We start from the raw sequence: 13,507 nt of genomic DNA, 5'->3' as shown, positions 1-13,507 counted from the left end.
ACATAGGAGGTTCCAGGTTCAGTTCCCAGTGCCTCCTAAAGAAAACAAACAAGCAGACATCAAGTAAAAACAACAAGCAGACAATGAGAAAAAAAACAAAACAAAACAATGAACAGACAATGAGATAAAGCAACTAGTAAAAGCAAATGAGGGAAGTGGATTTGGCTCAATGGATAGACCATCCACCTACCACATGGGAAGTTCAGGGTTCAAACCCCAGGCCTCCTGACCCGTGTGGTGAGCTGGCCCATGCACAGTGCTGATGCACACAAGGAGTGCCCTACCATGCAGGGGTGTCCCCTGCATAGGGGAGTCCCATGCCCCATAAGGAGAGCCGCCCCACGTGAAAAAATGTGCAGCCTGCCCAGGAATGGAGCCGCACACACAGAAAGCTGATGCAGCAAGATCACACAACCAAAAGAGACACAGATTCCTGGTGCTGTTGACAAGAATACAAGCGGACACAGAAGAACACACAACAAATGGACATAGAAAGCAGACAACTGAGGGAGGGGTGAAGGCGAGAGAAATAAATAAAAAATAAATCTTTTTTTTTTAAAGCACATCTCTTTTTTTCTTTTTTCCTTTTCTCTCCCCTTACCTTCCTCCCCCTCAGTTGTCTGTTCTCTGTGTCTATCTGCTGCATGTTCTTCTTTGTCTGCATCTGTTGTCAGCGGCACAGGAATCTGTGTTTCTTCTTGTTGCATCATCTTGTTGTGTCAGCTCTCCGTGTGTGCGGCACCATTTCTGGGCAGGCTGAACTTTCTCTCACGCTGGGTGGCTCTCCTTACGGGGTGCACTCCTTGCACATGGGCTCCCCTACCCGGGGACACCCCTGTGTGGCACAGTACTCCTTACACGCATCAGCACTGCGCATGGGCCAGCTCCACATGGGTCAAGGAGGCCCAGGGTTTGAACCGCGGACCTCCCATGTGGTAGACGGATGCCCTAACCACTGGGCCAAGTCCGCTTTTCCCTAAAAAATAAATCTTTAAAATAAAAAATGAGGGCAAGTGGCTGTGGCTCAATCAGTTGGGCTCCCATCTACCACATGGGAGGTGCTGGGTTTGCATCCCGGGGCCTCCTTGTGAAGGCAGGCTCACCCGCACGTTGCAGAGAGCCACTGGCCTGGGTGCCACGGAGTGCCACTGGCCCGCAAGCGCCATGAAGAGCTGACTCAGCAAGGTGACGCAACAAAAAGGGAGACAAGCAAAAAAGCAGAAGAATGCACAGCAAATGGACACAGAACGCAGACAGCAAGCAAAAAAACCACAAGGGGGGCCGGGCAACAAATGAGCAGGGAAGTGGATATGGCTCAACAGATAGAGCATCCACCTACCATACAGGAGGTCCAGGGTTCTATCTATACCCAGGACCTCCTGGTCCGTGTGGCAAGCTGGTCCACATGCAGTGCTGCTGCATGCAAGGAATGTTACCCCGCATAGGGTGTCCCTCACACAAGGAGTGGCACCTGCGCAAGGTGTGCAGCCCCCACGCAGGAGAGCAGACCACCCAGGAGTGGTGCCATCCACACAAAGAGCTGATACAGCAAGATGATGCAACCAAAAAAAAGAGACACAGAGAAGAGACAATATGAGATGCAGTGAACTAGGGAGCTGAGGAGGAGCAAGAGAATGATCACCTCTCTCCCACTCCAGAAGGTCCCGGAGCTGCCTAATGAGAATACAACGGACACAGAAAAACACACAGCGAATGGACGCAAAGTGTAGACAATGTCGGGGGATGGGGGGAAAAAGGGGAAAAAAAATGAGCAGGGAGTGGATGCGGCACAAGCAGTTGAGCACCGCCCCCCCCACATGGGAGGTCCTGGGTTCAGTTCCCAGTGTCTCCTAAAGTAAAAAAAAACGAACAGACAACGAGCAAAAAACAATGAACAGACAACAAGCAAGAAAACAACAAGGAAAAAACAAGTAGACAATGAGCACAAACAATGAGGAAAAAAACAACAAGCAAAAAAAATGAGCAAACAAACAAGGGAGCCACATCAGCGGAAGGGGGGGTGGCGGGAGGAATAAAGTTAAAAAAAAGAAAATGTCTCCTTCTCCAAGTCTTGAGACTAGAGCTGCTACACTTTGGAGATTAGATGGGGTGAGCTAGAAGGCGACAGGCCCATCCTGGGCCCGAGAGCATGGAAGCCATGCCCTAGAGCCCTCCTTGAACCATGAGACAAAGGTACGGATGCCCCCTCATTAGTTCAGCCCTAGAGGATATTACATCATCTGCAGTGACTGGCAAACCAGCGTTTTACCATGCCCAAGGCCTGCAAGTGGGATTGGTTTGGGGGGGTGGGAAAGGAGAAGAGACCCTAACTGTCATCTCTTCTGAAGCCCTTACTGTCCCTAACCAAAGCTCAGTGGCTACCTCATTACCGTGAGCTCCTTGGGTTTCAGCTTTCTGAGAATGGCTGGGAACTGCTGGTATAAAGGCAGGAAGGTGTCTTCCCCATTTCTAAATTTACTTCCATCTGGAATGAGCTTCACTAGGGATTAACACACCGCACCAACCCCCCTTACCTTGTTAGTAAGTTTGGAAGAACTGGGCTTCCACAGCCCTGCCCTCCGTCACTTGGGATGTGGTGGCCCAGAGCAAACATGAGTTCTGCTCTCCTAGCCACCAGGAGGGGTCTGGCCCTGCAGGGAAGCTGCCTTGCTCAGGTGGGAAATCTGGCTAACCCTGAGGTCCTGTCAGAGCAACCCCATTCCACCCGGGCCATAAGCCCCAGTATCTGCTTTGTTGGTAATTAAGGGCAGTCTTTTGGTTCTCCAAAGTGTTTCTTTCTTCTGTTTTATTTTTTATTAGTTCAGAACCTGAGCAGGGAAGAGGGTTGTTATGTATTGGTCTTCAAATCCCAGGATCTGCATTTACAGAAAGAGAATTTGCTCGGTGCCTGGCTGGGGTGGGGAGAGCGAAGGAGCACAGTCCCAGGGGAGTCCATTCCCTTGGTGAGCTACAGAACCTTCTTCTGCCAAGCCTGGATCTTGGAAGCCTGCCCAGAGGCAGGAGGATAAATGAGATACTTCCTTGGTGCCATGAAGTTCCCCTACTTAAACTCTATGACTACACTTGGACAGACCTTTAACGAGAAGCCAAAACATGGGTAAAGGGGAAGCTCCCTTTACACCCATTCCTGAACTTCAAAGCCCACACACACACACACACACACCCCTCCCGCCGCTCTTGTACCTGCTGATTTCCTGAATGAAAGCCAAACACCAGGATGTGAAATTCGGTGCAGTTTATTGAGAAAAGAAAGTGCAACACACTCATCACCAAAGAGGACCCACAGCTCAGGGACTTCAGGGGGCAGAGGTGAGTCAGGGGACCCTGGAGGTTTTGACCATCCCACCTTCCAGCACTGACCACATGGCGCTGCATCCCTCAGGCAGTGCTGGGACGCTTCAGACCATCACCTCCCAGTGAGAGGGGGAGATGGTCCAGAGTGAGGACAGGTCTGACTGGGAAGACCAGGACCTGGTGACACTGTCCAAAGTCAGGGGTCATCACAGGGGCTCAGCCAGGGGCTTCATCAGCCTAGACTAGCCACTGCATATCCCTGGCCCAGGAAGGCCTTGGGGGTAGAGGAGCTAGGAGTTCAGCTCCTTCTCTGGAGAAATGGAGGAAAAGAGAGGTTGAGCTGTGTGTGTTTACAGGTGCCAGGCAGAGAGGTGGAAGTGCAGAGAGGGGAGCGAGTGGGCTGTAGGTTTTGCCTGGAGGATCACTTGGGGCAGTGCTGGCTTGAGCTGGTGGTCTGGGAGAAGCGGATGTTGGTGCTGCTTCCACTTCCAGACTTGTAGCCACCTCCTCCAGATGTCTGCAAGCCACCAGAGCTGGAGCCAATTCCACTTTGGCTCACGGAGCCGCTGCCTCCACTGCCAAGTCTGCTCCCGCTGCTGCCGCTCTGGTAGGTCCCGCTGCTGCCCCGGCCCCCACTGCTGCTGGACCCTCCGTAGCCACCACTGCTGCTGCCGCTGGCTCCTCCGTAGCCACCGCTGACTCTGCTGCTGCTGGTGCTGCTGCTGCCACCTCTGTAGCCACTGCCGCTGCTGCCACCAACCCCTCCATAGCCTCCACGGCTGCCCCCAGAGCTGCTGCTGGTGCTGGAGACGTTGTTGACCACCGCTGCAGGGAGACAGGCACTCAGTCCAGGCTAAGGCCAGGGAAGCTGGAGGCCTAGATCGCGACCCCAACTCTACCCTGACTGGCTGATGCTCAATCTCTCTAAGACCTCAGCTTGGAAACCAGAACAGGGGCCAGAAGTATCCACAGAAATTGCTGGTTCTTCAACTGAGGAATTCTCCAGGACCACTGGGGTTTTAGCTTTGGGCTGAGAGGGCACCAGCTTACACAGGGCAGAGGGGGTGGCCATGGCCTGAGACCCCAGGCACTGTCGGCTGACTGGGCCTCCTGCAACTGGGTCATGCCTTCTGGCCAGAAGGCCAGTCAATGAGGATGTTTCTAACTGCCCCTTTGACAACCCAGGGAGAAGGTTTTTGAAAGGACTACTTACAAATGCACACGGAACTCTGACACTCTCCAGACATCCTAAAAAGAAAAAGAAAAGGAGTAAATTATTTCTGCAATGAGTCAGTAGTCAAAGGGCCAAGGGAACATAACGTCAGGAGTCATATCCTCCCATCTGCCCTGCTAAGGGTCAAGCTCCTGGAGAAGGAGAGGCAATTCCAAGTCTGTTTCCATGACTAGATCTCCCCAGGAAGGAGGAGTGCTTCAGCAGTGGAGACTTCCAGTAACTCCACCAACCACACTCTATCCATCTTCCTATCATCTTCCCTTTAGCTCAAAAGACCTTCCCTTCCAGATGAACTCCTCTCTACCAACTCCCACTTGAGAGCCCATCCTCTCTTCTCATCCCCTGCTGAGATCATCTTGGAACTGTAGTATGCCCTGCCCCTCCTCGTCTCTATTAGAGGAGCCCTCCCCCACGAGCCTTCCCAGCGTGGTGGCAATAATGGTTGTTCAAGGTGAATAAAATATGAGAGGGGCTGACATTCCACATATGATGTCCTGTGCACACTGCCCATCTTCCTGCGCCTTGTTCTTATGCATGGAACAGGCATGTTCACCTATCCAAGCGTGCATGGAATGTGTGCACCTTGCCAATGTGAGACCCCTCGGTGTTGACCACTCCCTCCTCATCCACAACTCTTGGTTCACTTAGCCTCATCTTTCCACAGCAATTCACAAACAGTCCTTGAGTTTTCTTCTCATATTTGAGTTCTGCTCCCTTCACAGATTGGGAGTTGCCTGAGCATAGAGGCTCTGAGCATAGGATGCATTGAAAGATCTCTCAGTCTTTCTCGGCTCTCCTTTGGCATTTGATATCGATTCACTAAGCCTTTATCTGCTGCTTGATATTGTGTTATCTTTCAAGAGTATGTGTGTATCAGCCACCTCCTGCATCCATATGGACTTAGCCTCAGGGGTGGGAAGGATTGCAAGAGTCCATACTGAGCGGTCAAACAGAGTAGCCACTAGCCCCATGAAACTATTTCAGTTCATTAAAATTAAACTCAGTTCCACATCTCAAGTGCTAAAGTGACTAATAGCTACCATGTTAGATGGCTCAGATATACAACATTTTCATTGTCTCAGAAAGCCTGTGGACAGCACAGGTTTATAACTTTTGTCATAGCCCCAAAACACTTTCCTAGCATGTTGCACAGTAAGGATCAATAGAAGTATGAACGTCCATGATAAAGATGAAAAGTGGATGATCTCAGTTGGCAAAGAAAAGTGGGGCTTGACTCCTTCACTCTTTCTTTCAGGAAACTCCTTGCCCTTTGTTTGAGCTCTTCTCTCCTTACCATCTCACCCTCGTTCTTCATTATCTAAGGTTGCTCTAAAATCATATCTGGAGAACGCGGAGCCACTGCCCCTCACCTGCACTCCTCGCCCTCCAGCAGCTTGCGGTAGGTGGCGATCTCCACGTCCAGGGCCAGCTTGACGTTCATCAGCTCCTGGTAGTCACGCAGCAGGCGGGCCAGGTCATCCTTGGCCTTCGCAAGGGCAGCCTCCAGCCCATCCAGCTTGGCCTTGGCGTCCTTGAGGGCCGCCTCCCCACGCTGCTCGGCTTCCGCGATGGCTGTCTGCATGTTGGCATTCTGGGGCAGGGAGAGATAGAGACCCGATTAGTATCGTGGCCAGTAAGCAAGCACCTGCTCTTTCCTGAGAGGAGATCTCCTCCCCAGCCAGCATTCCTCCCTCCCCTTCCACAGAAATCCCAATTAAGCATGCTCAGAAAAACAGAGGTCGATTCTGCCATTGGCTCATTCATCTTCATCCCATCAGTGCTAGTTCCTGTCTCATCAAAGAAAGGAATTCTGATTTGCTCTCCTAGACTGATAAAGGTATGATAAGTCTCTAATTTTTTTTTTGCAAAACTGTTCAAAACTCCTTTGTCTAATCACTTCATTCCAATGATACAAATCAGCCTTCTGAAGGCTCTGTGAAGATTGTGAGATCTGAATATTTAAGGCCACCACTGCAGTGGCAAGATTCTCTGAGCAAACCAGAAGGAACAACCATCTCTCCCTAGGGAGCCCTGCAGCAAGTCCAGCCTCCAGGAGGAACTTCTGGGAAAATGGAGGTTTCCAGAGACTCTGCTCTTCCACATGTGACACCATGAAAGAATGGAGAAAGCACGTGGCAGAGGAGCACAGCTATTGCCTCTCCTTCTCCTGGAGTCCAGAGGACCTCCAGGGCCCCTCCACTGGACCCAGACCCACCTGCTTCTTGATGTTCTCGATCTCCGCCCGCAGCCTCTGGATCATCCTGTTGAGCTCCATGATCTCGCTCTTGGTGCTCTTCAGGTCATCACCGTGCCTGCCAGCCGTGGTCTGCAGCTCTCCCAACTAGGGAACAGAAGGGCAGGTGGGCTTTTACTGCAACTTCATCTGACCTGCTTCTGAACCCCCAACATCACCCACCAAACCTTGAGGAGTTCAGTAAACATTTGCTAAAATGATGTTGAGTTGTGTTTCAGCAAAGACTCCCACAAGGCAACCAGGAAGGGAACCCCTGGGTTGTTGGTTGTGCTAGAAGATTCTCCCACCCTGCATTCCCGGAGCAAAATTGGTGACACGATTCAGCCTGGCTAGAGTCCCCTGGCAGGGGCCAGTGGAACCACCTCCCCCCAGGAGGCAGGCAGCACTTTCTGCAACTAAATGACCATTAGAGGGATGTCTTGGGAGTGTAGAACCAGGAGAGGTCTACCCACTGGCCACAGCAGCCTTCCCACCCAGCAGCCCCCCTGCCCACAGCCTCCCGGTACTCTCAGGGGACGCTCTGAGTGGCTCCCTGAACCAACCTGGGTCTGGTACCAGGCCTCGGCCTCGGCCCGGCTGCGGTTGGCGATCTCCTCGTACTGGGCCTTGACCTCGGCGATGATGCTGTCCAGGTCCAGGGAGCGGCTGTTGTCCATGGACAGCACCACGGACGTGTCGCTGACCTGAGTGTGCATCTGGGACAGCTCCTGCCAACACCGAGGTGCCTGTTCAGTCTCAGGGCCTCTGCAACGAGCGCACAGAGGGCCCACGAGACCCCTGGGCAACAGGCCTGCTCACTGATTCTAGGCCCTGAATGGGCATCGGCCCCCCCAACCACGCAGACACCCCATCTGCAGCCCATTCAGCAGATCCCCTAAGGGATCTCCTCTCTAGGCTCCTCCTGATCCTCGGCTAGGGCTCAAGGTACCAAAATGCTCCAGCCTCAAATGTGAAAGTAGCTCACCCTCCCTCTCTCCCCCGGTTAGCTCTGAAGGTAGGAAACCCCCTCACCGCATCGTATAAGGTCCTCAGGAAGTTGATCTCGTCCGTCAGAGAGTCGGTCTTGGCCTGAAGCTCCACCTTGTTCATGTACGCCGTATCCACGTCCTGAGCAGGGAGGTCAGGCAAAGCAGTGACCCTCTCCTGCCCTCCCACCAGCGTGTCTTTTCTAAGCCCTCACGTCTCCTCTCTGCCAGCCCCCACCCGCCCCTGCTGCTTCTACCCCCTACGAAGCTTTCAAAGAAAGAAAATCAAAGTGGTTTTCTGCCTTTTAAACGCTATGACCAATCAAACCCTAATGCTTTAACAAAATACAAACCATGTTGGCCCGACACAAAGTAAGCATCTATTTCTAGGACAGAAAAATCACTTGTACCTAAAATGTGACTCCTGTTGTATAGCACCAAAAACCCAACCTCCTAACAGAAATCATTACAATGGCTGCTCTAAACAAGCTATGAGAACTTGTGGCTTGTAATAACCAATAACCTCCAGGTTGAAAACCTCGATTTTTTTTTTAATGCTATCCATAAAACACTCTTTATTAGTGCTCATTACTCATCATCCCTTAAGTCATGGTAATATTTTAAGATGTCTTCCCCAACGGCGACATACTCAGAGCTGGTGAGCAAACACCCTCTTTCCAAAAATGTCAGGAAACCCACACAGCAGAGGGTCACTGTGCCCAGAGCAGCTCTCCAGGGGGGCAGGCCCCAGGAAGGAAGCCTCGACCTGCTCGGCCCAGCTCACCTACCTTCTTGAGCCCCACAAACTCATTCTCGGCTGCAGTGCGTTTGTTGATCTCATCTTCATACCTGGAGGAGAAAGAGGCATACGTTTCAGAGAGCAAAGAAAAGCACTCAGGTACAATCTCCTCCGCCGGAGAAAGGCCCAGCTTCATGGGTGTTCAAAACGTACCTGCCTTTGGTTTAATGAAATTCTTAATGGTTTTCTAACAAGAATTCTGAATTTTCCTTTGCCCTGGGTCCTGCAAATTATGTAGCAAGGTCCTTTCCGAACTCAGGCACTGCCTTGCTCTCCTCCCTCCAAGCCTGGTGCCAGGCAGAGGTGCAGGCAGGCAGGGGTGGGAGAGACCTCAAGGAGCCACCTTCCAGCCTGTGCTCTTTGATGGACTTTACAAAGCACAAAGGGTAGAGTGGGGACCCGGCAGACATCTGCTCAGGCCTTTTCCCAGTCTCTCTTTTCCTTCATGGCAGTTATTTCTTAGAGGAATTTGGAATAAGAATGAACTCCTGCCTCCTGAAAGTCTCAAGACTAAGAGTCTTGCCTGCTAATGACTAAACTCTCCCACCAGGAGTTTGAAGTCCATAAAGATTGAAGAATTGGAACGATTTTAGGAGAAACGCTATTTCTGGGGAATGTGACTCTGAGCTGCCGGTGGATTGCCGGTGCCCGCCGCGAAGACTGACGCGGAGTGGGTGCCCCCCAGGGTTTGTGGGATCAAATTGGAATGGGGCCTCCCCCAGGCCCATCTGCTTGGGTCCTGATCCCTGGGGATGACTGGAGCTCCCTCCCCATCTTGAGAGACTCAGTTTACCCCTTGCCAACCTCTGAGAATGTCAACTACAACTCTGAGCATGGAGGAGGAGGCCAGCTGAAGCTGCAGGAAAAGGGGAAGGGACTGGACACATTGAAAGAGGACTTTACAAATGCAAGCCCTGAACCATCTGCCCGTAATCCCTGGGAGCAACTGAACACTCAGGCTGCTGGGGCCTGCCTCACACCCGCTGATTCAGAATCCTAGGAATGGGACACGGGAACATGCATGTTATCAGCTCGCAGTAAAGTATGCAGGGCTCCCACCTTAAACTCTGGGAGGACTCTTGTCAATCTGGGCTGCTATAGGGGAAATACATAATAATCAGTCACCTAGGAGTCTCAATCCCCACCCTCTCAGCCCCTTCTGCTCATTCTTCACCCAATATTTCCATCCAAGAGGACTAACTGAAGGAACAATTGAAATCCCATACTGAAGCCACCATATATTGAAGCCACCCCCACATGCTAATTCTCCAGAAGGGGAAACTCCCCCTTTGGGGCCCTCACTTCTTTTTGAAGTCTTCTACCATGTCCTCCATGGTCTTCAGCTCTGTATTCAGGTTCCCCTTTTCCGACAGAAGAGAATCCAACTGCTTGCGCAAGAAGCTGATGTAAGATTCAAACAAGGGTTCCAGGTTTTGGGGGCCAGAGCCAGAGCCAGTGGTCTGCTGCTGGAGCAGTTCCCACTTGGTTTCCAGGACCTTGTTCTGCTGCTCCAAGAACCGCACCTGCACCAGGGAAGGCAAGGGAAGGAGTCAGCCTCTGGCTTGGGCAGTGGAGCCCTCCATCCAACGGGCTCTGAACACGCCCAGCGGACCCAGCCCTTCAATCTTGCAATAGCTTCTGTACGGTTGTTTTTTTTTTTCAATTTGAAAAGGATGAGGATTTAAAAAGGGGAGAGCTAGAATTTGTTGAGTGCTTACTCTATACCTGCTATTTTCACATATTCTTTCTCATTTAATCCTGACAGTTGCCTCTAAAGGAAGGGCTATTATGCCCATTTTGTAGACAAGAAAACTTTATCCATAATATTTACGTTGACCAAAGACAGTTGGCTCCTAAGTGACAAAGCTAAGAGTCAAACCCAGTCTTCCTTAGGTCTGTTAAGATCCTTCCTAACACGATTAAAGAAGGTCAGCATAAATAAAATTATTCCTAGTTTTTTTTTTTTAGTATAAGCTTTTTCACCTTCATAAAGGCAATGAGAATAGTCAAATGGTTCCAAGCTTTTCTTTGTGATTTTGCATATGAAGACCCCCTTTCAATTACTCGGCTTACAGCTAACCCAGCTTTAACTTCAAATCCTACCCTTATTCTCCCACCAGCCCAGCACAACCCTTCTCTGCCCCAGCAAGCCAGGTCAGTTCAGTATCAGCTGAAGCACATGACACAAGTTAGTTGCCAATACTCATCAGTGAATGGCATTCCCAAGATTCGTGCTAAAGCAGGTTTGACTACAGACCAGGTTGAATTACCAAGCAATTGTTTCTTGGGATAAATTGTCAGTTAATTTCAATAATTTCATGGCTAAAGCCTCATTCTTCAAAACAGCTGAGAATCCATTTGGACTCATACATCATTTGTCCTAGTCCTATCCCTAAAAAGAAATCTGAAGTAGAAATCTGTCCCCCATTTCACAACTGGAAGAACAGGTACCAAGGAGGCCAAAGCAGAATCAGGATAAAAGCCAGACAGTCTTGCCTCCCAGTCTGGCAGATTCCACTGGCATCTTCCTCCTCCAATTCTCTGGGCAGTCCAAACCCTCCATGACAGCTCTGGGCTTTGCCCTCACCTTGTCGATGAAGGAAGCAAACTTGTTGTTGAGGGTCTTGATCTGCTCGCGCTCCTGGGTCTTTACTTGCCCAATCTGGGGGTCAATCTCCACATTGAGGGGCTGCAGGAGGCTCTGGTTCACAGTCACTTCCTGGATTCCACCTGGGAAGCCACCCGGGCCAAAGCCACCAGGACCACCAAAGCCTCCAGGACCACCGAAGCCACCAGGACCACCGAAGCCTCCAGGTCCACCAAAACCACCAGGACCGCCAAAGCCACCAGCTCCTCCAAAGCCACCAGCTCCTCCGAAGCCACCTCCCATTCCTCTGCCACCACCAAAGCCACCTCCCATTCCTCTGCCACCACCAAAGCCACCACCAAAGCCTCCTCCATAGCCACCCCCAAAGCCACCGCTACGTCCTCCACCAAAGCCACCAGCCCTGGAGCCACCGCCGGCCACACTCATGGAGATGCTCTTGGTGCCACCCAGGTTGTAGAGGCTGTGGCTGCCAAAGCCGCCACCACCTCCGCTCCGGAGCCCACAGGCCCCTCCGCTGGCTCCCCGAGAGCGGGCCACACAGCTCATCCTGCTGCTGCCAGAGACCACGGCAGAGTGGCCGGAGAAGCCTTGGCTCCCACCACTGAAGGACTTCTTGCAGCTTTGTCTGTTCATGGTGAGAGAGCTTGAAGGTGAGTTAAAGATTGTCTAGCAAGAGCTGAGAGGGATGGAGGCAGAGGATAGGACGACAGGGGAGACTGCCCTTTATATACCAAGGAGTGCGGCTTGGTGGAAGGAGAGGCAAGCAATTAGCTGAGAGTCATCTTGGGTTTGGTTTGCCTCCCAGGCATTAAGTTACTTCTAAATTCCCAACACACCTCTAAGATAATCCTCTGGACCAAAATGACTTTGCTTTCTTAGCTTAATTACCCAAACTTGCCTCAGTTGACAAAAGCCTGGATCCCTCCTCCCTCATTTCGTGTGACTTCCTCAAGGGTCCAAGAGAATCCAAGAAGTGCCTGGTATGGCAAAATGAATTACGGGATTAGAAGCCACCAAGCCCCATGACACAGGGCGTGAGGGCTGGATAACCTCTTCCAGGTGAGCTGGGTCCCTCCCTGCAGTGCCAGCATGCCCACAACTTCAGAAAGGGAGTTCGAGCTGATTTTTCCCACGATTGACATGGTCTCTTGATGGCATGTTGGCCACTGCTTCAGAGACATATCAAGGGGCAGGCTGGAATGCAGTGAGATAGAAGAGGGCTGGAGGGGTGTGCAATGACATGGCAATATCTGCTTTGCCACCACCTCAGCTTCTCCCAAAGGCATCCGTCTAAGCAGGCCTGTAGTTGGAGCTGGAAAATGCTGCTTATGGGAAAGGAACTGAAGTGGAGATAAAATGGCCAACCCATGGGAGAAGGGAAGGGCCAAGACATGGAGCAAGTAAGTGTAGGTCTTGGGGAGTCAGAGGGGAGAGGGGATATGTGCCCGGGAGGGGTTTCAGACCAAGCCCCACCAGCCACCCTCCTGCACTGGCAGCAGGGGACTTTTAGCTCCAGAAGCAAGAGGGGAGAGAACATGGGGCCCCTCTAGTGGGCTGGCGGGTTCAGCTCAAGGACCCCATTCATCTTAGGAGGGGAGTGTGTGCTGCCTCTGGTCCCCACCTCTCATCTGGTGCCCTTAGGATCTCTTCCCCCTCCTCATCACCACCTGTTTGGGTTAGAGACCCTTGCCTGTTTTCCTACCACACCCTGTAGTTTTCCCATCATGGCCCTGACATAAATATTGTACTTATCTCTTTATTTGTCAGTTCCTCCTCTAGACGCTGAGATCCTCAAGAGAAGGGGCCGTGTTCTACTCATCCTGAAACCCCAGCTTCTAATATAAGACAAGCGTACCACCAATGTGTGTTAGTGACTGATACCTGGTATCTAAGACAATAAATATCTAGCCCCAGGTCCCACCCCAATTCTAAGGAATAAAATACTCCAGGGGAGGGGCATGAGTGTCTGTATTTTTAACAAGCCCCCGCTGCCCCAGTGTAATCCATATGATTCCGGGCATTTGGGGAGCCCTGGTCATGCCCATCTGGCCCTAGGGTGTGAAGGAATGAGGCCCTTTGGTGGCAGAGCAAGGACACCCCTGAGTTACTGCTCTGACTCCCAAGAGCTCAACGGCCCCCCATCCCCATGCCACACCCACCTCCAACCCAACCGCACTACACATGGCGAAAGTGAATTATCGAGCTTGTTTTCCACATATGGGACCTCAGAAGCTATGACAGGAGCAGGAGGGATGGATTGCGGACCCCCAGGGAACCAGGTGGTTGGCATAGCTCCAGGACTCCATCTGGCAGGCAGCGAGCACACCGTCTC

The 13,507-nt window shown here is 51.7% G+C and overlaps 1 protein-coding gene across 1 annotated transcript; it reads right to left on the bottom strand.

Annotated features, from left to right (window-relative positions):
• Positions 1-3,254: 3,254 nt before the first annotated feature.
• Positions 3,255-11,808, bottom strand: LOC101423304 (keratin, type II cytoskeletal 2 oral). Its single transcript, XM_058309228.2, has 10 exons — positions 11,349-11,808; positions 11,155-11,297; positions 9,870-10,090; positions 8,557-8,617; positions 7,815-7,910; positions 7,346-7,510; positions 6,765-6,890; positions 5,920-6,140; positions 4,529-4,563; positions 3,255-4,140 (listed from the first exon to the last, which is right to left on the bottom strand). The coding sequence occupies exons 1-10, from the start codon at positions 11,806-11,808 to the stop codon at positions 3,737-3,739; spliced, it is 1,932 nt and encodes a 643-aa protein (XP_058165211.1). The 3' UTR covers positions 3,255-3,736.
• Positions 11,809-13,507: the final 1,699 nt, after the last annotated feature.

Source organism: Dasypus novemcinctus, chromosome 12, assembly GCF_030445035.2.
Source record: "Dasypus novemcinctus isolate mDasNov1 chromosome 12, mDasNov1.1.hap2, whole genome shotgun sequence".
Lineage (NCBI taxonomy): Eukaryota > Metazoa > Chordata > Mammalia > Cingulata > Dasypodidae > Dasypus > Dasypus novemcinctus.
The sequence above is the reverse complement of the archived record's forward strand: the minus strand, read 5'-3'. Positions and strand labels throughout refer to the sequence as shown.

Excerpts from the sequence above, each read along its gene's own strand:
- LOC101423304 (XM_058309228.2), bottom strand. The coding sequence starts at position 11,808 with ATGAACAGACAAAGCTGCAAGAAGTCCTTCAGTGGTGGGAGCCAAGGC. Across the intron at positions 7,911-8,556 it reads AGTTTGTGGGGCTCAAGAAG|GACGTGGATACGGCGTACAT; the intron begins GTAGGTGAGCTG and ends CTCCCTGCTCAG. Across the intron at positions 6,891-7,345 it reads AGGCCTGGTACCAGACCCAG|TTGGGAGAGCTGCAGACCAC; the intron begins GTTGGTTCAGGG and ends TCTGTTCCCTAG.